This window comes from Sturnira hondurensis, unplaced genomic scaffold (assembly GCF_014824575.4).
Source record: "Sturnira hondurensis isolate 20B ecotype Veracruz unplaced genomic scaffold, ASM1482457v3 Scaffold0013348, whole genome shotgun sequence".
Taxonomy (NCBI): Eukaryota; Metazoa; Chordata; class Mammalia; order Chiroptera; family Phyllostomidae; genus Sturnira; species Sturnira hondurensis.
In genome coordinates this window covers 111,240-137,094 of record NW_028085979.1, presented here as the reverse complement: position 1 = coordinate 137,094, position 25,855 = coordinate 111,240, and the positions used below count along the sequence as shown (strand labels likewise).

Here is a 25,855-nt window from a genome sequence, read left to right as displayed (position 1 = left end):
TGTATTTAATATAGTAGTGAATATTCCTTAATTAGCATTATTTTATTATTCCTTACAGAGAAACATGCATTTAAATAGAAGTCCTTAGAAGAATTATCTCATTTAGATTTGTTTAAAGGATCACACTATTTATTCTAAATGTCAGTCAGTGTGTACTACACAAGGGTAGACCCCCCTAAAAACAGAATCTACTTATATAAAAATTCTGTATTTATTTTACATGTCTAAACTTTAGTCACCTTCAAAGTACCCTCCATTTGATGCAATGCACCTATTGAGATGTTTTTTCCACTGCTGAAAATAGTGTTCAAACTCATCAATTTGATTCCTTTTAGTGCTTCCATTTTCTGTTTCTTCTCTTCCACATCAGCAACATGTTCCCCTTTAGGGCCTTTTTCATTCAGGAAAACAAAACAAGAGGCACTCAGTGGGAAATCACGTGAATAGGAAGGATGAGCACAAGGGTCATGCCCGTTTTTAGTAAAAAAACTGCTGAATGCTCAGCACAGTTTGAGCAGATTTGCTCATAAATCATCCATCATAAAATGAGCAAATAAGTTGGAGGACTTTTCATAAAAAATTCACTAAAGCTGAATGCAGCCACAACAATGCCAGCTGGTACACTGATAGAGATGGATACCTAGAACACCCACCTAGTGGAGGAAGCCTGTATTACAAGGTGCCTGCCCTCCAGAAGAGAATCTGTTTTTTATGGTGGCCCCCCATTTTATCACCAATCAACCACTATTTATTCTGGTATTGAACTAACACAGCATAATGGTCTTCAACAAAATAACAATTACTAAGACATCTCCTTTCACAAAGAAAATCGAAAGCAATGACATACAAACAAAATAAGCAATTTAAATTTTAAGAAAAGTGGTACATTTTATAGTAAATAAATTGCAAAAATTAAGGTTGCCATTAATATAAATTTGTCAATTTGTTATTGTCTATATAAAAAAGGCCATGAGACACAAAATTATTGGACTGCAGTCTTAAAATAGTTGATGAAATCTAAACTTTAACGAAAACCTACCCAACTCTATGTCTCTATTAAAACAAATATTTTATGTAAGATTCCCTTTTAAATATCTATATACATATTTCCACTTAATACTGTTAACCATACCCATGGTTATATTTATTTAAATAAAAATTAAATAAACAGCCTAAAGTGCTGATTTCATACCATAAAACATAAGCATTTTAAATCACAATTTTGGGGTGGTGTGTTGAATACATTGGTTCCTTAAACAACATCAACAAGCATATTTTTAAGAATATACTTCATCTGTAGTCAGGTATAGCTTTATTAAATGGTAAACACTTAAAAGTGCAGAAATACACGTTTCAAAAACAAATACATTCAGAAGATCTGTTGTTCAAATAGTATTTTTTCAAAACCAGCTGGAGGAGTATGATAAAATTCACTGAATTGGCAATCCAAAATTGCACTGTCATCAACTAGAGATAGACAAAGAAAATAAATAAGTTAGAAGCAAATACCTTTAATTTTTATGAATACATAATTAAAAATAAACTATTTCTAAAATATGACAGTATCAAAGGACAAAAAGAATAAATGCATCTACTGTCCAGATTACAAAACATAATCCTGTTGGGTAAAAATGTCCACAATGAAAAACAAAATCTGTCTATCAAAACATTATCATCAATGATTATTAATAACATTATTAAAATTATTATAAATATTAATAATTATTAAATGTCTCTAAATGGTACACACATAGCTAATTTTAATTTTCCCTTATTTGCTAATTTTAAAACTGTATACTATTGAGATTTATTTTTTAAAAGATCCATGACTTTTTAAAAAATACTTTTTTCATTTTGAAAAATTATATTAATAGGAAGTTGCAAAAATAATATAGTCTCCAGTGGTAACACTTTATATAACTACAGTACAATATGAAATCCAGAAAATTGACATTGATACAACACTGTCAACTAGACTTCAGAGCTTATTTTAGTATCTACATGTTTTTACCGGCATTTACCCAAAAGAAATGACTACATATAGCTATACAAAGACTTGTACATAAAATGTTTGTAATGCTTTATTTTTAACAGCCAAAAACTAAAAACAACCTAACACAGATGAAAGGAAACACAAAAACTAAAAACAACCATTAACAGATAAAAGGAAATACAAATTGTGATAAATCCACAGAATGAACTATACTATTTAGCAACAAAAAAGAGACTGAATTATTGTTATTATATATTATTAATGCAATATGAATGAATCCTAAGGTAATTATACTAAGTGAAATAAGCCAGATAAAAATTAATACAAACTATATGCTTCTGTTTATTTAATACTCTAAAAATGCAAGATAATCTGCACTGACAGAAAGCAGATCAATGGTTGCCCGATTGGGCCTGGGGTGGGAAGAGGTGAGCAGGAACAATTATAAGGGAGCAGAAGAAAACTTTGAAGGTTCACAAATAAGCTTGCTATCTTTTTTTTTTAAGCTTGCTATCTTGACTGTGGTAATGACATAGGTGATCACTTTATAGCTATTGTCAAATTGCACAGATATTTAATTAACATTACTAAATATTTTATGAATAATAAATGCTAAAAATTTTAAATACTGTATTTTACATTTTTTGAAGGTATTATAGTGATTTTTACAAGGGTGGTTTCAGTGAAGTGGTGGTAAAGGCAGCCAAACTGGGTTGAAAAACAAATGAATGATGTAATAAAGCCAGTGGTATAAGCTATTCTATAAGAAATGCAGCCACATAGAGAAAGATAAACATAGGGCTAGTGAGGAATATGACTTTAAGGGAGGGTTTTTTCAGATTTTTCAGATTAGGAATCAAATTGATTACCTATTACTATAACTCAGAATGTTTACAGGTACTGAAGATAGAAGTTGATGACATGAGATACCAATGAAATAGCTGAAAAAGTGAAGTCCCAGAGTTGGAGAGTTTGAAATACATTCTATAGACTGAGTTTTCTGAACACGAAGGATACCGCTTCCTCTGAGAAGGGATTAAAGGAGGCAAGACTGGAGTAGTCCCAGAAAAGCTTCAGGAGGGTAAGGAAGTGAAGGTAGAATTCACTCCTGATAGTCTGTTCTCTATAAAGTAGAGGGCAAGGTCACCTGCAGAGAATTGAGTAGGAAATTGAAGAACTATAGTGAAGGTCTGGATGTTTAGAGATGTTAAGAGAATTGCCAAAAATATTGAAAGTTTAGATTGCACTGGAAGTAAACTTTGCCATGACTCTTTTCTTGAGTGTTATACAGTGTTTTTTCTCTCCATAGACTGAGTATAAGAACAGACCAAATGAATGGCTGGAATGATTTACATTTAGGGATGGGATAGAAGACAAAGATAAGGGAACTTAAGTTTTCTTTTTACCTGTGATAGTATCAGACTGTTAATATATTTGATTCAATTACATCGATTTATCAATTCCAATTTATAAAATACACTTTATATAATTTATTACCTATAACTTTATTACATTTAAAATAATGCAAAATCAATTAAACAATTTACAGTAATAATTTTACTTGCTACTCATTTGTATAACTCAGTCATTCTAGTATATATTTCACTTCTCAGGCTAAACTATTTTGAATATTAAGCTATACTTCCTTTTATAAAGGAGTGGATTTTAGGCTTACCCAATATGGGTAAGAACAGAATGAAGAAACAATACTTAAAAAAAAAAAAAGAGTACAGGCTTAGGAAACTCTGGGACAACTCTAAACATTCCAACATCTGAAACATAGGGATGCCAGAAGGAGAAGAAGAAGAGTAAGAAATTGAAAACGTATTTGAAAAAATAATGAAGGAGAACTTCCTGAATCTGGCGAAGCAAATCCAGGAAGTTCAGGAAGCTCATAGAGTCCCAAAAAAATTGGACCTAAGGAAGCACATACCAAGGCACATCATAATTACATTGGCCAAGATTAAAGGAGAGAATCTTAAAAGAAGCAAGAGAAAAGGAGATAGTTACCTACAAAGGAGTTCCCATAAGACTGTCAGCTGATTTCTCAAAAGAAACCTTATTGGCAAGATTTCTTTTGAGAAGTCAGAAAAAAGAAACTTTACAGTCAAGAAGGGGCTGGAAAGAAGTATTCAAAGTCATGAAAGGCAAGGACCTACATCCAACATTACTCTACCCAGTAAGGCTATCATTTAGAATGCAAGGGCAAATAAAGTGCTTCCCAGAGAAAGTCAAGTTAAAGGAGTAACCAAGCCCTTATTATATAAAATGTTAAAGGAACATATCTAAGAACAAGAAGATGATAATAAATATGAACAGTTAAATGACAACAAATTCAAAACTATCAACAACTGAACCCCCCACAAAAGAAACAAAAACAAACTAAGCAAACAACTAGAACAGGAACAGAATCACAGAAATAGAGATCCCATGGAGGGTTAGCAGCAAGGAGGGGGAGGGCGGTAAGAGATACGGGGAATAAGCAGCATAAATGGTAGGTACAAAATAGACAGGGAGAGGTTAATAGTAATACAGGAAATATAGACGCCAAAGAACCTATATGTACAACCCATGGACATGAACTAAGGGAGTGGGATGTAGGTGGGAGTGGGTGTGCTGAGCAGAGGGGAACTAAAGTGGGTAAAATGGGACAACTGTAATAGCATAATCAATAAAATATATTTTTAAAACTTTTCAAAATTGGTGAGTTTTTGTGTAGACTTCTTAATATTGCAGATGGGAGAAAATATACAACATTTTTGGCATATTATACTTTATTATTTTAAGAAAGGTAAAACCACAATTGAAATACAACAACAACAACAAAAGAGTTGTGCATTATATGGAGGTGTTGTGAGTGATTAAAGATATCAAAAGTAGTCTGCGAAGTTTTGTGCTGGAGATTTCTTGTTGGATGATGCTTCATGGTCAGATAGATGAGTTGAAGTTCACAGCAACCAAATTGAGACATTAATCGAGGACAATCAACATTATATCACATGGGAGATGGCCAATATACCCAAAATATCCAAATCAATAAAGTTATTGGTGATCATAAAAATGTGCCTTTTATTTTATGTAAAAAAACCAACCCAATTTTTCACATACAATATAGAAATTATTAAACAAAGAAATATTAAAACAAAGAATAAAAAATTTTATTTTCAAATAATGGAAACATGGATATTCCTAAAAAAGCAAGCAAAATGTCTGTAATATTATATATCAGAATCTTCAATAATTGCTTTTGTAAAACATTTGTAACAGTCATTGCAAATAATATTGCTATGCTCATGGCATAAATACTTTTCACAACATTTGAAAAAATGTTTTGATAAGCAACTTGTTTCGGATGCATAGCCCCTAACACATCCTTTTGTTTTTCTGTTTGTTGGGGGAGTCGTTATCTATTACATAATTAGAATTTCCTTTAATTTGTGTTTGAAATTGATGAAATTTCAAATGTAGAGCCTTGTACAACACCTGTAGAGATTTCTGAATACCTTTTTATTTGTTAAGACACTAACTGCATTATGAGATTTCTAAGGCTCTCTGAGCCTTATTTTCATATTGCTGTTCAGCATATGAATAGTCTGAGAGTTTATTCCTACAATATTGAAAATTGTGTTGAATATAACCATAGGCCATCTTCTGGTGTTCTTGGCCACATTATATGTGTCTATCTTTTGGTCCACAGTGTCAAGTCCTGACTTCATTTGATTATAATATTCTATTGTGTCAGGCTTTTGTGAATCTAAATTTAGAGTGTCATAGAAATGCATACTTGAAGTTAAATTTACATTTTATCCCTTTTTGGGTATATGAGACTCTTATTATTCTCATTATTGGATTCGAGTAGCTTTTGCTGAAGTTCCTCAACATCTCTTGGATTATCGAATCAATATATTTTTTCAGCCATTTTAAATGGTAAAAAAAAGACAATGACTTTGAGTTCATGGGGGAAAAAACACAACTACATTAACACTGACTACAGAGTTCACAGTACCTCTCATATATAATTTATATTGAACATGCACCCTTATGAAACATGTATTACAAGCAAACTGACTGCCTAAATGTTATGGCTTAACATTAGTCACACACAAACATGCAGCTAGTCATGACCTTGAACCTATGCACTGAATATATGTAAAAATATTTAAGAAAAAAGTTTAAATCTCTCAGATAACCTGCAACCCCCGCAGGAGTGAAGAGACCCTACACAAAGTGCAGAGTTAATCCCTCTAAGCTCCAGTGCAGGAGCAGCAGACTAAAAGGCATCAGAGGCATACAGGAAAGAACTGAACTGGCTGGCATCAGAGGGAGAGCTGGGGGACAGCTTTCTCCTAGACAGAAGGGCTGGAGGAGGCCATTGTTCCTTTTCTGAACCCTTTCCCAACCTCACACAGCCAGCAGGTGAATGCTTTATCTCAGACTCCATCAAACTGGCTCACACTGTTTGCCCTGACCCTGGTGATTCCTTGAAGCTGGCTCCATTCAACTTTTAGGGCGCAAGCAAGCTGTTTCCAGTGGCTTTTTCATATAAATGGCTTGTGTTGGCCTGTGCTTCAGATTTTCCTAAATTTTCTCAAACAAGAAGCATCTGGCTTCAGTGAGTAAACCCTTTCTCAACTGCCCTAGGTCTGGCACTAGCACCAGTTAGCCTTGAATCAGTGTGGCCTCTCCTGGGCTCCTCCAAGCCCCCAAAAGTAGCAGTGATGTGTAGACTGCTTTGTAGGTTATATTGTTGACCCTAATAGAACACAGTTGGTGTTTGACCTTGGACATGCCAACACCCATCAAGGCTCAACTATAAGAGGAGGGTATACACAACCCATACAGTGGACACACCTAGAGTACACAGCTTTGATAACAGTAGGTGTCCTGTACAGTCTTGTGACCCTGATGTAGCCTGAGAGATGTAGCAGCTCTAACTAATATATAGAAACACAGTGAGACTGCCAAAATAAGTAGAGGAAACATGGCCCAAATGAAAAAACAGAACAAAGTTCCAGAAAAAGAACTAAAAGTGGAGACATGCAATACATAGATGCAGAATTCAAAACATTGCTTATAATGATGCTCAAGGACTAATCGAGGACCTCAACAGAATAAAAAAAATCGAGTCAGAAATGAAGGATACAATAATTGAAATAAAGAATGATTTACAGGGGCACAACAGTAGAGTGGATGAAGTCAAGAATCAAACCAACAACTTGGAATACAAGGAAGCAAAAAACCACCAATCAGAACAGTAAGAAGAAAAGAGAATACATATAAAATAAGGATAGTATAAGGAACCTCTGGGACAACTTCAAGCATACCAACATCTGCATCATAGGGGTATATGAAGGAGAAGAGAGAAACCTATTTAAAAAAATAATGAAAGAAAATTTCCCTAACTTGGTGAAGGAATAGACATACAAGTCCAGGAAGCACAGAGAGTCCCAAACAAGATGGACCCAAAATGGCCCACTCCAAGACACATCATAATTAAAATGCCAAAATGTAATATAAAGAGAGAACCCTGAAAGCAGCAAGAGAAAAGCAGTTAGTTACCTATAAGGGGCACTCATAAGACTGGCAGCTGATTTTTCAAAGAAAAGGCTAGAAGGGATTGGCAAGAAATATTCAAAGTGATAAAAAGGAAGGACCTATAACCAAGATTACTCTACCTAGCATAGTTATCATTTAGAATCAAAGGAAAGATAAAGAACTTTCTAGATAAGAAAAAGCTAAAGCAGTTCATCATCACCAAACTAGTGTTATATGAAATGTTTTAGGGTCCTTTATTAAGAAGAAGATAAAAAATATGAACAATGAAATGGTAATAAATACACATCTATCAGCAATTGAATCTAAATAACAAAATATACAAACAAGAAATAGAAACAAAATCACAATACAGAGAACATTTTTATGTTGCCAGATGGCAAGGGCATTGGGGGGATGGGTGAAAAAGGTAAAGGGATTAAGAAGTACAAATTAGTAGTTAGGGTACAGTAATGGGGACATAAAGTACATCTTTGGCTACAATAGAGTAGCCAAAGGACATGCTGGTAGGAATCATGGACATGGACATGGTGTGGGGATTACCCAAGGAAGTGAGGATAGGTGCAGGGTCAAGAAGGACAAAGGAGGAAAATTTGGGACACCTGTAATAGCATGAACTATAAACTATAAATAAAGAACACGTTTTACATGTAAAGAGGCAGAAGGTAAAATCATTAATAAGTAATTTTTTTAGAGAAAAGAAGACTAATAAAAACCTTAATTAAAACATAAAACACAGGCTTTGGCTGTTAATTTCACACTGTTAAATATTTATATTTGTAATTGTTTACTTTTCTAACATCCCAAATGGTATGTTCTCAATAACATTGCTAATTTTCTAAGAAATTATTGCAAAAAATTAATAATTAGTTTTATTATGGCTCAAATCTAAGAACTTAGAGTAATTAAATGAGAAATACTTTTAGATTTACTAAAACCATAGACAGAAAAAATCATATATTTGTTTATTTAAAGTTAGTAACATAAAAAAAACAAAGCAGAATAGTAATAAAGTCATTCTGGCTATTTTTTAGAGATATCTTATTTTTTAGATATACACATGAAATATTTGTGAGTAAAATGATTAGTCTCAAAATATTCCAAGGAAGGGAGGTCAAAAGCAGTGGGAGTGTTGGGGTTAAATGAAATCTGGTTGGCTACAAGTTAATAATTGTTTGAAGATAGGTGATGGGTACATTAGGGTTCATTATACTACTCTCTTTATTTTTAAACATTTTTGAAATTTTCTGTGATAAAAATTAATTAAGTAGTATAGAGTTATCTCTAAGTAACCCAATTCTTACAAGATATACTTGTACAGAAACTATAATTACATAACTTTTCATGGGAATAAAAACTTTCCTTAGTCCTGCAACAGGACTGTGATATGCTGCTGAATACATTCCCAATAAAAAAGTCCTTAGCAAAAGTTAACATATATAAAATAATATTTACAAATATTTAGCTTACCATAAACAACTGGATACACTGTCCCTCTTATACCTGATGCTGGACAATGCATGTTTTTTCCATTCAAATATACATTCAATTCTACATGGTCATATGTAATACCCTAGAAACAAAAGGAAATATTTTAAATGGTAAAAATATAAACGTTTCATAAAAATCTTACCAGTCAGAAAGTACTCATTGTGGAGCATGGTACACAGAATAACTAAATAGAAGGTCACAATAGCTTTCCTTAAGAGCTTACAATTTGGTAGACTTCTACTTGAACCAAGCTAAAAAGAAAAAAAATGGTGGCGATTATGTGGGGCTGGGGTAGGTAAAATCCCGAGTCCACATCAGAGGTAAAACAAATGAAACCTGTTTAAATCCTAGTATTACATTTAGATAATCTGGATTTTATATTTTGGATATTTAAGATGATATAACTACTGGCATACTGTCAACAGAGAGACCCTAATTTGATCTAAAGTGGGGGAAACAATAAAGTTTTCACCATTAGGGCTTACTGCCTTCCATTGTTTTCATATTGGGAAGAAGTGTCTTTATATAACTTACTTTCAAAAAGAAACCATATATTTCTGTATTTCTTTGCCTTGGTTTCAGATACATCAAGTGTATTATTAAAATAAAACTTGGACTTATAACTAAATATACAGTTGACCTTAGAACAATATGGTTTGCACTATGCAGGTCTCTTATATGCAGATTTTCTTCAATAAATACAAGTAGTATTTTCAATCCATGGCTGGGAGTATGTGGAGGGTAAACTGTATGCATTGATCTATGCCATTTTATATAGGGAACTTGAGCATCCATAGCTTTTGGTATCCACGGGCAGTCCTAGAAGCAGTCCCTGTGGATACTGAGGGACAACTAAATGCTGGGGAAATCAAAAGTTATATGTAGACTTCGAATGTGCAGGGGGTCGGTGCTCCTACCCTGTGTTGTGCAAGGATCAACTGTAATTGGTAATCACTACCAAACTGAAAAACAGAAAAGCCACAGTTCAAAAGATTTTTTAACAAATTGCCCTGGCTGGTGTAGCTCAGTGGATTGAGCGTGGGCCTGCGAACCAGATGATCGCGGTTCGATTCCCAGTCAGGGCACATGCTTGGGTTGCAGGCCAGTTTCCAGCAGGGGTCAGTTCCCTGCAGGGGATGCACCAGAAGCAACCATACATTGATGTTTCCTTCCTCTCTCCTTCCCTTCCCCTCTAAAGATAAATAAATAAAATATTTAAAAAATATATTGGAATAAAAGCATTACTTTGTGCATTATTAGTGGTATAAAATCATAATTAATAATAATAATAATTATCATTATTTTAAAGATTTTATTTATTTACTTTTAGGCAGAAGGGAAGATAGGGAGGAATGGGACAAAAACATCAATGTGTGGTTGCCCTTTGAGTGTCCCCTACTGGGGACCTGGCCACAAACCAGGCATGTGCCCTGACTAGGAACCCAACCGGCGACCCTTTGGTTCACAGGCCAGTGCTCAATCCATTGAGCCACACCAGCCAGGCCAATAACAATTATTATTATTAAATTGCTGGGAAACAGATACCAGCAGTATTCTAGGCACTTCATATTTATTCATTTGAATAAATGAATAAACAAGTAAGGTATTATTATTGTCTGCATTTTACAACTGTAGCACAAAGAGGTTAAATAATTTACCTAAAGCTACACAGGTAGAAAGGGGCAGAAATGGGATTTACACCTATATAGTACAGTTTTGGAATACTTACATAATTTTAAGCTTTTAAAATGCTCTTTAAAACCTAACACAATCATTACTGACCGATGACAAAAAGAGGGCTTTCCTTGAAAGAATTAAGAATAGACAACAGAGATTTTTCAACAGAGAAATGATCACAGACCAAGCAGCAACCACTTTAAGGATTTCTGACTGTAGATAAATTATATCAATCTAAAAGCCCTTTAAAGGTAGAAAAAGATCTTATAGATGATCTAGTCCAGGGGTATCAAACTCATTTTCACTGGGGGCCACATCAGCCTCACAGTTGCCTTCAAAGGGCCGAAAGTAATTTCAACTCCTTGACAGTTAAGGAGTAGTTACATTTACAACAGTGCTAAAATTATGAAGGCAACCGTGAGGCTAATGTGGCCCCTGGTGAAAATGAGTTTGACATCCCTGATCTAGTCTTTGCTCCCTGACTTTTGGCAAAGGCTCAGATAAATCAATGTGTTAAGTGTTAAAATATTCTCTTCAAATCTTAGTAAAGCCAAGGTTAAAAATATTTATTAAAAGCTAAGGAATATTGAGCCTTGGCTGGTGTGGCTCAGTGGATTGAGCACTGGCCTGCAAACCAAAGGGTTGCGGGTTCAATTCCCAGTCAGGGCACATGCCTAGGTTGTGGGCCAGGCCCCCCAGTAGAGGGCATATGAGGCTACCACACATTGATGTTTCCTTCTCTTTCATCTTCCCTTCCCCTCTGTCTAAATATAAATAAATAAAATCTTCAAAAAAAAAAGCTAAGGAATTTTGAGAAAGGTAAACTGATTGCCTTTGTTTCATTTGTTTCAGTATTTAAATATAATCATAAAGACAACTGATAGTTGGGATTAGTTTTTTAAATGAAGAGGTCTATTTTCATTTAGAAAACAAAGTTACAAAAAAAGCAAAGCGTTATTCTCTTTATAGGACTGCAGGAAATTCTAGCAGTTCATATCAGGTCGTAACTCAGGCATCCCTCACCACCTGGTGGCAACATAACCTACTGCAAGCAAGCAAGCTTTAAACACAAGCCTCCAGCATAACAGCAAAATCCCAGTATGTTTCAATACCAAAGAAAGGAGTGAGAAAGATCTGAGAACCCTAGCCCCTACCTGTAGCATTCGGTTCAAGTGTTTTCTAACTTAATCTGTCCTCTTATATGACCTAGACCACAGGTGGCAAAAACAAGGCCCGCAGGCTGAATCCAGCCCTCCATCTTGTGTTATCCAGCCTGGCAACTTGTTTCTACCCAGTGGCAGCCAAACTCCTCGCCCCTAGTTAAGGAGTAGTTAGATTTATACAGTCCTAAAATTACATTCAGCCCTTTGAAGGCAACTGCGAGGCTGATGTGGCCCCCCAGTGAAAATGAGTTTGACACCCCTGATCTTAGACATTAGGTTTGATTTTGACATAACAATGCACTTATTAATAATTGTGTCCAGGCTTAGTGAACAAACTCTGAAATTAAACTGCCTGTATTACAACCCTGGGATCACCCTGTAAAAGAAGTTGCATCTCCTAATCTGTAAAATGGTGATCATGATACTACTTATTTCATAAGGTTGTTATGAAGATTAAACAATTTAATCCCTGACAGGCACCTAAAACAGTGCCTGTCACATAATAAATGCTACAGAAGTGTTTATCAAATTTCTCTAAAATTAAACTGAAAAACGCAATTTTAGAATGTATTTGCATTTTTCAAAATTATTTATTAAAACAATAAGCATAAACTGTTTCAGTTATCCCTTCCTAGTGCTACAGTAGACCACTCATACATGATTATTGTATGAATATAATAATTTGGTTGGATGTTGATAGCTTATTCTTTTTGATTTCTTCTCAGAGAATGGTATATGACTAAAATTCTACCCATACGAGAATTTTTCCTATTTTATAATCTAGTCTACTTTTCCAATGACACTTTCAGCAATTTGATGAAATTTGTTCTCAAGTGTTTGAACTAGGAAGATAAACTTAAAATGGTAGGGTAATGTTTTATTTTTCTTGATTCTGCATATATTTCAGCTTTGTTAGGCCTTTTACCAAAGGGGCATGAAAATCAAAGTTCAATTTAATGATGACAGATGAAAAATGACATTCTTAAATTTGGCCATTTGTGATATCAGTCATTTCAATGAATGAAATAAAAAGACCAGAATAACAAACAGAAGTTCACCACATTTAACAGAGAAAAACTTTTGCTACAGATTGTCCTTTCTCATGTTCGAATTTTATCTGTTAAGGTAAACAGGTTGACAGCATCAACTTGATTCAAGATTCTCTCATAAGAAATAACCATTTGAATAATGGTGTTCCATATTATGAACATCTGGAAATGATCTACAAATACAGAACTAACTATTCAAACAGAACAGTGAAAAGCAGATTTTAAAAAAAGTTTATGCCTTTAGTCTTTTTTTTCTTAGCCAATTGGAAAATACTTTAACAATTTACCTACTTAGTAACCAAGTGTTCTTTATCCTTTTTTTTTTTTGCAGAAAATCTAAATTTCCACATCTTTCTTCATTTTCTCCAAAATACTGTGTATTTAATTCAATAACCTGACTTTCCCTTGTCTGTGTCACATTATACTGGAAAATTTCTCATGTTATTTACAGACTCCTTTCAACTTGGGACCAGAGCCAGGAACTCAGAGTTCTGTGTATAAGGGCACCTTTGCTAAAGGAGACCTAAAAACTCTATCCTCAATCAATAGTAAACAGTCTGAACTCAGTGTATAAGATTCTTGGCTAACACCGTATGAGAGAAACTATCTAGAAAAGACAGAAAGGGATCTTTGTTTTGTTTTAAATTATTTTATTGTTGTTCAAGTACAGTTGTCTGCATTTCCCCACCCTAAACCCCAGCCATCTACACCACCCACCCCTGATTCCACCCCCTCTTGGTTTTGTCCATGTGTCCTTTATAGTTGTTCCTCAAAACACTTCCCCCTTTTCCTCCCATTATCTCTTCCCACCTCCCCTCTGGTCCCATACTGTCAGACTGTTCTTAATTTCAATGTCTCTGGTTATATCTTGCTTACTTGCTTATTTGTTTTGTTGATGAGATCATATGGTATTTGTCTTTCACTGTCTGGCTTATTTCATTTAGCACAATGTGCTTCCAGTTCCAAGCACACCGTTTGAAAAGGGTAAAAGCTCTCTCATTCTTTCTGTTGTATAGTATTCCATCATGTAAACATACCATAGGTTTTTGATCCATTCATTTACTGATGGGCATTTAGGTTGCTTTCAGCACTTAGCTACTGTAAATTGTGCTGCTATGAACATTGGGGTGCATAGGTTCTTACGGATTGGTGGGCATCTCAGTATTCTTAGGATATAATCCCAGCAGCGAATAATAATAATCCCTTTTGCTGGGTCAAAAGGCAATTTCAGTTTTATTTTTGAGGCAATTCCATTTTCCACAGTGGCTGTACCGGACCAACAGTGCACCAGGGGTTCCTTTCCTCCACATCTTCTTCAACACTTGTTGTCTGTTGATTTGTTTATAATGGCCATTCTCATCAGGGTGAAGTGGTATCTCATGTGCTTTTAATTCGCATCTCTCCAATGGCTAGTGATGCTGAGCATCTTTTCACATGTCTCTGGGCCCACTATATGTCCTCCTTGGAAAAGTGTCTGTTCAAGTCCTTTGTTCATTTTTTAATTGAGTTGTCTTCTTAGTGTGGAGTCATGTGAGTTCTTTATATATTTTGGAAATCAAATCCTTGCCTGAGATATTATTGGCAAATATGTTTTCCCATATAGTTGGTTCTCTTTTCATTTTAATGCTGTTTTCTTTAGCCATGCAGAAGCTTTTTATTTTGATGAGATCCCATTTGTTTATGTTTTCCTTTATGTCCCTTGCTCTAGGGGACATATCAGTGAAAATATTGCTGCATGGAATATATGAGATTTTCCTGCCTACATTCTCCTCTAGGACTTTAATGGTATCACAACTTACATTTAAATCTTTTCTCAACCTCGAATTTATTTTTGTGTATGGCGTAAGTTGGTGATCAAGTTTCATTTTTTGCATGTAGCTGTCCAGATCTCCCAACACCATTTGTTGAAGAGGCTTTTTTTACTCCATTTTATGCTGCTGCCCTCTTTGTAGAATATTAATTGAGCATAGAAACTTGGGTTTATTTCTGGGCTCTCTAATCTGTTTCATTGGTCTATATGTCTATTCTTGGGCCAGTACCAGGCAGTTTTGATTAGCATGGTCTTATACATACTACAGTTGTGATACAGGTTTTGTGATTCCTCCTACTTTGTTCTTCTTTCTCAAAATTGCTGCAGCTATTTGGGGTCACTTATGGTTCCATACAAATTTCTGAAATGTTTGTTCTATATCTGTTAAATATGTCATTAGTACTTTAATAGTGATTGCATTGAATGTACAAATTGCTTTGGGTAGTATGGACATTTTGATGATGTTAATTCTTCGCATCAATGAACATGGTACATGCTACCACTTGTTTGTGTCTTCCTAAATTTCTTTCTTCAGTGTTGTGTAGTTTTCTGAGTACAGGTCTCTTACCTCCCTGGTTAGGTTTATTCCTAGGAACTTTATTTTTCTTGTTGCTGTATCAAATGGGATGTTTTTTTCCTCTTTCTATTTCTGATATTTCATTGTTGGTGTACAAAAACGTCTTTGATTTCTGGATATTCACTTTGTATCCTTCTGTTTTGCCAAATTCACTTGTTAAGTCGAGTAGTTTTTTGGTTGAGACTATAGGATTTTCTATGTACACTATCATGTCATTTGCAAACAGTGAGTTTTGCTTCCTCCTTTTCAATTTGGATTCCTTTTACTTCTTTTTCTTGCCTGATTGCTGTGACTAGGACTTCTAATACTATGTTGAATAGCAGTGGTGAAAGCAGACACCCTTGTCTTGTTCCTGATGTTACTGGAAAAGATTTGAGTTTTTTTGCCCATTGAGTATGATGTTGGCTGTAGGTCTCTCATATATGGCCTGTATTATGTTGAAGAATGCTCCCTCTAATCCCAGTTTGATAAGTGTTTTTATCATGAATGCATGCTGTACCTTATCAAATGCTTTTCCTGTATCTATTGATATGATCATGTGACTTTTGCCTTTCATTTTGTTTATGTGATGTATTACATTTATTGATTTGTGAATATTGTACCATCCTTGCATCCCTTAGATGAATCCTACTTGATAATGGTGTGTGATCTTTTTAATGTATTGCTGGATATGGTTTGCCAATATTTTGTTGAGGATTTTAGTGTCTATGTTCATCAGTGATATTGGCCTTAAGCTTTCTTTCTTTATGTCTTTATATGGTTTTGGGATTAGGATGATGCTGGCTTCATAAAGAATTCAGGAGTATTCTGTCTTCTTAGATTTTTTGGAATAGTCTATGAAGGATAGGGGTTAGCTCTTCCTTAAATGCTCTGTAGAATTCTCCTGTGAAACCATCTGGTCCACAGCTTTTGTGTGATGGGATTTTTTTTTTTATTACTGCTTCAATTTTGTAAGCTGTTATGGTCTGCTCAGGGTTTCTGTTTTGTCTTCATTCAGTTTGGGAAGATCATATTTTTCTAGAATTTTGTCCATTTTACCTAGGTTTTCAAATTTCTTGACATATCATTTTTTATAGTAATTTCTTACAATTTTTTGTATTTCTGTGGTATCAGTTCTAATCTCTTCTGAGAAAGGGATCTTTGGATAACATTTTCAATAGGGTGTCTTTGGGAAAGCCTTAAGACAGGACTGTCCAACCTTTTGGCATTTGGGCCACACTGGAAGAAGAGTTGTTTTGGGCTGTACTAAATACAGAAACACTAGCAAAAACTGATGAGCAAAAAAAAGGTTCATGCATAATTTTCATGGTATCTGCCACCACCACAAATAAGCAAAAAAGTTCTCACATAAAAACCCTAATTATTTAGCGGCCCTTTCGACAATGTTTTAAAATCATCGAGCAGGTCCCAAGTTTGTGATCACTAATATAGAAAATGTACATATCTGAGTAATATAAATTAGTATAAAATTTAGTTATAAAACTAAGTAATGTTTTAAGTAAATTTACAATTTTGGGTTGGGCCATATCCATAGCTATCCTGGACCATGAGGTAGACACCACTGTATTAAGATTTTAAGTCCATTTTTTTTAAAGGTTCTTAATGTGAAATAAGGTTAGTAAGGTTAAATTTAATGAGAACTTGTGGTGAATTGTTGTAATTCTTTAACAGAGGTTCATAACAAATTAAGTAATGTCAAAATTAATGTTAAATGTCAAAATTTTCTCTAAGAGACCTCGAGCTGCAAAAATACTAATATTTCCTAATTTAAGGGTGAGCAAACTTTCAAAATTGTGAAGTAAGATTCCTCTGATGTGAACATGCAGGAAATGTTGATCTGCTGCTTATCTGTCATTAATTCTCCTGAATGGAAATAAGGTCTTACACTGATATCCCTCACCAGTAACAGCAATGAAAAGAAAATAGTTTGGTAAGGCATCCACACCAAGTACTCTCTTTAGAAAATGTAGATATAATCTCAGTGCTTTATGATTTAAACCATACACTCCCAGGCAAAAGTACATATACAAAAAGCAGTTCAAGTGTAATCATGTACAGTGGAAGGCAACTCCACAAGAAAACTCACCACCACGTCTCCTTCCTGTGGAAGGCTGTTGGCTGGCAGTCTGTTTTTCTCCTCATTGTTGTGATAGAGAGCTCCATCATTTCTCATCACCAGGCTGTGCACATCTCGGCCAAGAGGAATCTGATTCAAGTTAACTTTCTGAGTTGCAACACCAACACCCCAGACTCCTAAAAATATAATGATATTTCTAAAAATACAATGAACTATTTGTTTTTAATCTTTTTATCCCCCAAGAAATCTTTAAAAAGTAGTGTGCAAATTATACTATGTTCTCTGCAGACTTAATATAGCCTAGGAGATAAGAAAGAGAGTGGGCTCTGGAGTTGTATTGCCAAGGGTTAAATCCTGATGTAGCTATGTCATCTTTGTTACCTTAGTTATGGTCTCTTTGTTTACTTACCTGTACATTGCGGATTCCAACAGTACTTATCTTATAAGCTTATTATAAGACATAGTGAGATAATTCAAGTAAAGCACTTGGAATCATGTACGTACTCCAAAAAATGGGTAAATAAAGCACACAATAAATATCTAAAAATATATAGCTATTTTTATTATTATTTTTTTCTAAAAAAGTTTTTTAGAAACTACCCATTGAATTTAAATGGCATGGGGTTCTATTTCTAGCACTACCTTGAAGAGTGGGAAATTATTATCTTTAATTTTTGCATCTATATTATGTGACACATAATATATGACTTGGTCAATATCACGGAGAGAAGAAAATTATTGATAAAGTGTAAAAGCATTTTCTTATTCAATAGTTAAATCAGTGAATTTAAAGCCTTTTGGACTAAGCTGACTTTTAAAGCAAGCAGCTCTTCTCTTAATCAGCCAAACAGAATACCTAGATCTCTGGATTTTGCCTCAAACTGTCTCCTTCCAGTTCTGATTAAAATCAGGACAGACTGTATAAATGGAAGAAGATGTGAAGACCACCTTACCAATCAATTTTTCTGGATTGAGTGAGACTATCAAAATGCTGTGTATTTGAACTTCACTGTATTGTCCTCTTAAATAATTTGACTATTATAATTTATCCTCTAAAGTGGGATAATTTTAAGAGTAACAAATGGAAATATAATTAATTTCAAAGGACAACAGTTCTAATAGTGTTATAGAGTCTCCTCACTGCTAAAGAACTGTGCATGCTGTAATACATTTTGGGACAATTGTCTCAAGCTTTCTTTGAGATCAATACTACGAGCCCCAGCAACACATTTATCCTAGGGATATCATCCTTTATAGAAAATTCACATACAAATTTGCGTTAGATTTAAGGCTCAAGAAAGTATTTGCTTCTCTTGAAAAAAGGTATGTTATACTTCAAAAGATCACAGTAACCACAGACATTTTGCAGCCAGTGAACCAACTTATAATAACAATTAAATGGAGGACAGATTGTAATTATTACATATGGGGGACACTTAAGAAAATCAGTATTTAAAAAGAATTAGAAAACAAGCTCCACAGGAACATTTTATATCATTTAAGCCATTCGGGTAAGAGTAGGATTGATTTACTTTACTCTAGTTTTCCCATTCTGTACCTATATTACTCATGCTATATTTCACTAGAAGTTTCTTCATAATAAAGCTTTTAAAAATGTTTTCTCTATATTCAAAAATGTCACAAGTTAACTGATTATTAGCTATAATACTCATGTAAAATTGTTATACAATTCAAGAAACTCCATAAATTTTAAAAGAAAGCATAGACTTTAGACTTCTGTCAGAATTCTAAATCTGCTGATTACTTCAGATAAGAGTAAATCAGGGTATCTTAAGAAGAATTAAGAGAAAAATTCAGGATCATAAGACTGATGTTATTCTAAGATAAATAGTATCTATACCTTAAATGGTCAACCAAATGAAATACTGCACCTGCCATTAATAATTCATTATATTAGTAATAATGTTAGAGCCTCAAAATGATCTAGTATGTCCTGTCTTTAAAACACTTCCACAAAACATAGCTCATATAGATGAGAAAACTAATTTAATTAACTAATTAAATTAGAATCACACAACATGAAGTGAGAGAAAATGTCTTCTAAGTAAGCTCAGAGCTTTTTTATTACCCCATTGAACTTTTTTATATATTGAAAATTACTCCTAATATTTTGAATAATTACAACTTTTAATAATCAAGTACCATTATACCAACCTGTGGATTGGATTTTGAATTCAAAGTAGCTTTTGTTTTGATGTAAAGGTGCACTGGCTAAACAACCTCCTGTTCCACATATTCTTCTTCCATTTTTTACAATAACAACATCTGTTCCTAAACAAAAAATTCAGACACTGTGTAAAGTTTTATATTTTCTTATTCAACAATTAAGGTTAATTTCTGCTTCACTTTTTTCTTAAAGATTTTATTTATTTATTTTCAGGCAGAGAGGAAGGGAGGGAGAAAGAGAGGGAAATATCAATGCCTGGTTGCCTCTCGCATGCCCCCCACCAGGGACCTGACCCACAACCCAGGCGTGTGCCCTGACTGGGAATTGAACCACTGACCCATTGGTTTGCAGGCCAGTGCTCAATCCACTAAGCCACACCAGCCAGGGCTCTGTTTCACTTTTAACTCTCAGCCCACAAAAAACAAGGATACTAAGTGTATTCTGAAATATTAAAATAATAAATTATATTAAAATATTTAATTCACTATTTTTTCCTGAAAGAACATTTATATTTAATATTCATCTGTAGATACAAATCCTGTTTAATTAGGCAGTTCAAACTCTGAATTACACAGAGTATTTAAAATACTTTAAAAATAGAAATAAACTTTCTTTAATTTTTAGCCAGTGAATCAATTTGATAGTTTCATAAATCTCTTAACTGAAATAAAAGCATAAACACTTAGAAAGTTTTGTAAATTGGTATAATTTTCAATCAAATCCAAATTAATTAAAATAATCTACTAAAACTAGCTGAATATCTACTGGGTACAAAGTACTATGCTAGTGAATTAGTCAAGTAGTATACAGAATATGGACAGAAACAGTCTTTGTTCTTGAAATAGCTAACACTGAAAAATGCTAATTTTAGGATCTTAAAAATGTTTATAAGATAGCTGCTGTCAATCATATTGCAAATATGTAAAAAAGGTTTTAACATCACTAAAAGCACTTTAGTCTCCTAGGAATTTTTAGTTTAGTTCAAATAATATTTGATAAATGAGACTGAGAACAATTGTCTCTTTTTTAAGGCAAAATATTGACATCTTTATTCTATTATTCATCCATTTATGCAATATGCATTTATTGAATACCTTTTATATAGGCATTGAGGTAAGAGCTATGAGAAATGCAAAGAATAAAAGGTAGACTTGTCTTCAGATTTCATTCTGGTAAAAGAAATATCAAAAATCAAAGTAGTACATATACAAATTAATGTTTTAGTAGCTATTACAGGTTATTTATACATAATAATTTACAAAGACTTCATTTAATCTTTCCAATAATCCTTTAAAATAGGCATAAGCAATTAATTTCAGATAAGTACACAGAGTCTAAGAGAGGTTATGTAAATTGAACAAGACAAAACAGTTAACAAATGGCACAGGTAGTGTTTAGCACCTAGCATGGCTCTAAAACCATTTGTTATGATATGCCTCGTATACAAAGCAGTCTTCCTTCAAGATAGATTCAAAGAAAACATTATTGGTCTTCACAAATAAGAAATAGTATGATCCATAGAGACAACTGAAACAGTTTGTAAAGATAAAGAAGGTAGCATCACCAGATAGTTCACAGGTAAATTACTTCTGTTAGGGAAAAGTACAATTGAGTTTGAATTGATCAATTGGTTTTCTAGACTGATCAAATTTTCTTCGGTTAGTGTCTAAAGCCTGAGAGAAAAATTTCATGTATTCTATAACCCTGGCCAACCTATATATCTTCTCCCAATTTAGGAGAGACCAAAAGTATCATTGCTTTTATAGTGCAGTGGTTCCTATCATCCACAGTAAATGGAACCCAGTGAAATTTCAACTAGTGAACTTCTACTCCCATTAAGTACAAACAACTCAGTGAGCTGCATGTTTCCTTTAGGTACTGAGAAAAACCGTCTCTTGATGTGAGCCCAATACCAATTCTTTTCTAAACCTTGATTTGGTTAAGAATGTATATCAGGGAACATGAAGAGAATTAATATTACTCTAATATCTATGAAATATCCCATAATACCGAGGCATGTGACATCCAAGATCTGTGGCCAGCATTACCGCTACACTGATAATAAGTGTATAAGGTAAGCATATCTGGCTATTAGAACTACATGGGACTCCTGAGGGGGTTAAATAAAACTAGGGCACAGTAACAAAAAGTATGAGCAGGGAGGCAGTTATCTCATCAACTCACTATTGAGTTCATGTTTAAATAAAAATTATTTGCAACAAATGCATAATAGATATGCAAAATTTCACCACCAATCACAATTCTAAATTTTCAGACTCTTATAGCCACTGTCTCTTAAACAAGGCAAAACTAAAATCCTTTTATGATTATAAAAAATTTACTAGCATTCATTTTTTCTCATTATGTTAACCCCTAAATTCTGAGTAAGTACCTTTAGAAATAATTTACATGTGGCTTCAAAATATACCCCCAGCAGTTTGAACTGCAGAGCACCCAGGGCTCAGCTCTTCCCTGATAACAAAGACCATGTAGGACTTGGCATCTAGCAGACACTCAGCAAATAACTGATATAGAAATGAATGAATAAATATGCTCTGCTAAGCACTTTGGAGTAGACATGTGCTTAGCACATGGAGTAGCACATGTAGCATCTGTTTTCCCTTTCCCAAAAGCCTTTCCTCTAAAGATCAAAACAGTTCCAAAGAAGCTGACTCAATCTCCTCTCTTCAGGGATACAGCTTTGACCTAGGTTAAGTCAATCAGTGCGTTTCACATTTCTTGGCCACAGTGATTGAGTAAAAAATGGTTATATGACCTAAGCCACTAAAATCAGTGATAGTCTCAGGACTTCTGCACAAAATGAAAGGGTAAAGACACTCTCTCGTTCTTGCTGGACCTAAATGAGGAAGCCCAGGGAGCTGCTGCAAGTCATCACGGAAGCCAGTCTTCAGGAATTAACAGCACAAGGAAGAGAAGGACAGAAACCCAGTCCTTGGCAGCAGAGTCTTTCCTGAAGCTCAAACTGCTTTGTACTTTTTTCAGTTACATGTAACAATAGATGTCACTCATTGTTTAAACAATTCTGAGTTATAGTTTGTGTTACTTGTAACTAAAAGCATCCTAAGTGAAACACATTTTAAAGAATTATGCAAATAAATGGTATTTTTTTCCTTAACTGTCAATGCTTTGTGGTTTCCATATATCCTAAAATCTAATACCAAGCTTCTACAGTAGATACCTTACTATCTTGGATATCATCCTAAGGTCTTAAGTTAATGGAAGTATCAGAAGACCCTCAATACAATATAGTCTACTCTCAGCTGGGAACCACAAAACCAAATCTGAGCACAGTATTATTCTCTAACTTCAATATCATTTCATATCTCCAAGGCACTCTGTGAGATTTCACAGAGAAAGATATTCAGGGAACATTCTGGAGTGCTTATGAATTGTTAGGAAATTATTTTAAGCATATTCCACTTCTTTAAATTCAAAGATATCCTATATTTGGCTATGGAATTTATGTAGTTTTATTCATTAGAAATTCAAGGCAAATTTGAGTACAGTCAGAGCACTCTGACTGTACTCTAACAAAGAGTTAGGTTTGTTATATAAACACTAACAAAGAGTATGGTTTTAAGAAACATCAGACATTTACAAATAAGTGTCATCTTTTTCAAAGTAGCTACTTCGGGAGATATTCATTTCTAAAAAGTCAATTGACAATTAAATACAGAAGATATGGCAAAAATTCAAATATTTACAAAGAGTATGCCACAGAAAGTGACAAAAGAGGAGTTCCAAAAATGGTTTTAAGCAATGCAACATCACCAAAATAAATTACAACTTGAAAGAGAAAACATTTGTTTGGATATAAAATGTACAGACTGTTTTAAAAACAAGCAATCACATTCTATAGGTTATTTCATATAACCTTTCACATATCCAAATACATGCATACTTGCTCAGTGTGCTTTTCATATTTTCAACTTCAGATGAATTTAGGATTGAAACATACTCTTAACTCAACAACAAATCTTTCCTTTCTTTCTTGTTACTCAATTTCTAAAAACAGGTTTCTTCTTACTGGAAGAATAGTTAAGAACATATTTAATGCAGGAAGAAAATTTGGAGATGACATTATTCTACTGAAAGGTACTAAACAGCTTGGAAAAAGTTGAATGAGTACAGTTGACCAGCTCTTTAAAGAGAAGAAACCAGAGAAAAGGAATGCTCCAAAGAGTAGACGGCAGTAAACCAAAGTTTGGTAGTAGATAGAAAGAGCTAAGGCTGATTATAAGCTCCAGTAACTACACATGGTTGTCCTTTACTGTGTTCCCAGCAATGCCTGCTACCTGATAGTGACTCAGTAAATATCAGTTGAATGAATAGATGAAACGGAAACATTTTCTGTGGGAAACTGCAGGATTTGAACATTCCTGTCTTAAATGTTGATGGATAAGACACAACTTAAAAAGATACACATACATACCTACATATATTTACTTGGAAAAATCCAAGCATTAAAAACAAATACCCAGCCCTAGCTGGTGTAGTTCAGTGGATTGAGTGCAAGCCTGTGAACCAAAGGATTGAAGTTCGATTCCCAATCAGGGCACACGCCTGAGAGGCAACCATACATAGATATTTCTCTCCCTCTCTCTTTCCCTTCCCCTCTAAAGATAAATGAATAAAATCTTTGGAAAAATAGAAATAAATACCCATGTAAAAAGTAGCATACAATGATCACACTGGCTACAGAAATACAAAAATATAAGGAAAATCTTGGCTTCTAGAACCAAACTCCAGAAGCACGGAACTATATGGGGAAAGTCTAGGAAACAGATATAACGTGGTGAAAGAGGCTACAGAGGGGAGAGGGAGAATATTAGAAGTTTTATGCCCATTTTAAATAGGGAGGTAAAAGAGATAGATGCAAATGAGCAAAGTGCTGCTTTATTTTAAAATAGCCCAACCTGTTGGGAAGAAGCCAGTCAGATGAAATTACAACATCTTTAATAGTGACTAAGAAGGAGTCAGGTAATGGGGGGTTTTAGCTTGTAATGGCAGGCTGTGATCTGAGATGCGACTTCAGACTTCTGTAATTTGTCTTGTTTTGACTTTAGGTGAGCGGAAAATCACTACCAATAAAACAAGCTTCAGTCTGTAAGTGATAGGCTAAAGAGAAAGGTGACTGCCAGGGCTGAAGGAGCAGGACCAGACCTAAAGCACTCTGAAGGTTTTGATTGGAGCTCGACAGTAGAGCACTGTTGGAAGAACAGCAGACCATTTCCCGTGCCCCAAGCCTCGGCACCTCTGAAGAGCCTCAGGCGAGGGCAGCTCGGAGGAGATTCCTGTGAAATTCCAGAGAAAATGAGTAGGTCCACGCAACCACCTCCGGATCACAGGTGCTGCGTAACCTTGAATACAGAACTGGGCCGAGGTGGCCTCCGCAGGTGTCTAGAGGAGATTCAGGAGACCAAAGCCTGTCAAAGCTGCGTTGCTGTGGGAGGAGCGGAGGGAGGGTGGGAGGAGCGGAGGGGGGAGCAGTGCTCAGCAAGGCCGGGCCCTGCTGCTTGTGGTCCCCCACTTACACGCCCCCGAACCTCCTACGGCGCCCGAATGGGCCGTTGAGCCTGTGGAAAGGAGGGCCCTTACCCATGTGCTGTGTGTCCAACTGCACAGCCGGCATCTCCTTCAGGGGAATGTGTCTCGTTCCGTCGTCTCTGCAACACCGCAGGCAGCAGAACGCGGAGGCAGCCATCACACTACCTGACTCGGACGCTGCTGTAGACCCTAAACCGCTGTGACACCACCCTCTGCCCCTCCTCTTCACCTCCACCCCCCGCTGGAACGCTGGCGGAGTCTGTGTGGCGTGCACGGCCGGGTACAGCGACACTCCAGGCTGGGAGGGTACAGCACAGGCGGAGGTGTAGCAGGCTTAGGCTGAAGAGCTGAGGATCGGCTCTCCGGTGCTGGGCGGGGCCAAGCGGAACCGAGAAGGAGGCGGGCTAGTGGCATGGCGGGGCATAGGGCGTGAAGGCCAGGAGGGCAGGTGGGGGAAGGGCGTGTGCCCGTGCGCCCCAATATTGATCGGTTAGGGTGTCTGAGTCCTGTCCACACTGAGGGGGTCCTCCGATGCTGTTTTTAAAACTGTGCTCCTTCCACTTCGACATTATCTTTAGGGCTAAATTGACAAAGGCAAATCAGATTAGGGGGCTGGGAGTTGATAAGAAAGCTCCCAGGTATCCCCCCAATGCTCGCAAGAACTGAGAGAACTTTGTCTCTACAGTCAGCCTTCGTCCCTCCACCGTGG

General features: G+C 35.3%; 1 protein-coding gene across 3 annotated transcripts; it reads right to left on the bottom strand.

Moving 5' to 3' along the window:
• Nucleotides 1-25,511, bottom strand: SPRYD7 (SPRY domain containing 7). Of its 3 annotated transcripts, XM_037061381.1 has the most exons (5): nucleotides 25,198-25,511; nucleotides 19,566-19,682; nucleotides 17,400-17,566; nucleotides 9,017-9,119; nucleotides 8-1,467 (listed from the first exon to the last, which is right to left on the bottom strand). In XM_037061381.1, the coding sequence occupies exons 1-5, from the start codon at nucleotides 25,301-25,303 to the stop codon at nucleotides 1,370-1,372; spliced, it is 591 nt and encodes a 196-aa protein (XP_036917276.1). In that variant the 5' UTR covers nucleotides 25,304-25,511; the 3' UTR covers nucleotides 8-1,369. The 3 variants fall into 3 exon arrangements, with proteins under 3 accessions (XP_036917277.1, XP_036917278.1, XP_036917276.1); XM_037061382.1 differs by lacking the exon at nucleotides 9,017-9,119 and having other exon boundaries at nucleotides 1-1,467; XM_037061383.1 differs by lacking the exon at nucleotides 19,566-19,682 and having other exon boundaries at nucleotides 4-1,467.
• Between the last annotated feature and the right edge of the window lie 344 nt (nucleotides 25,512-25,855).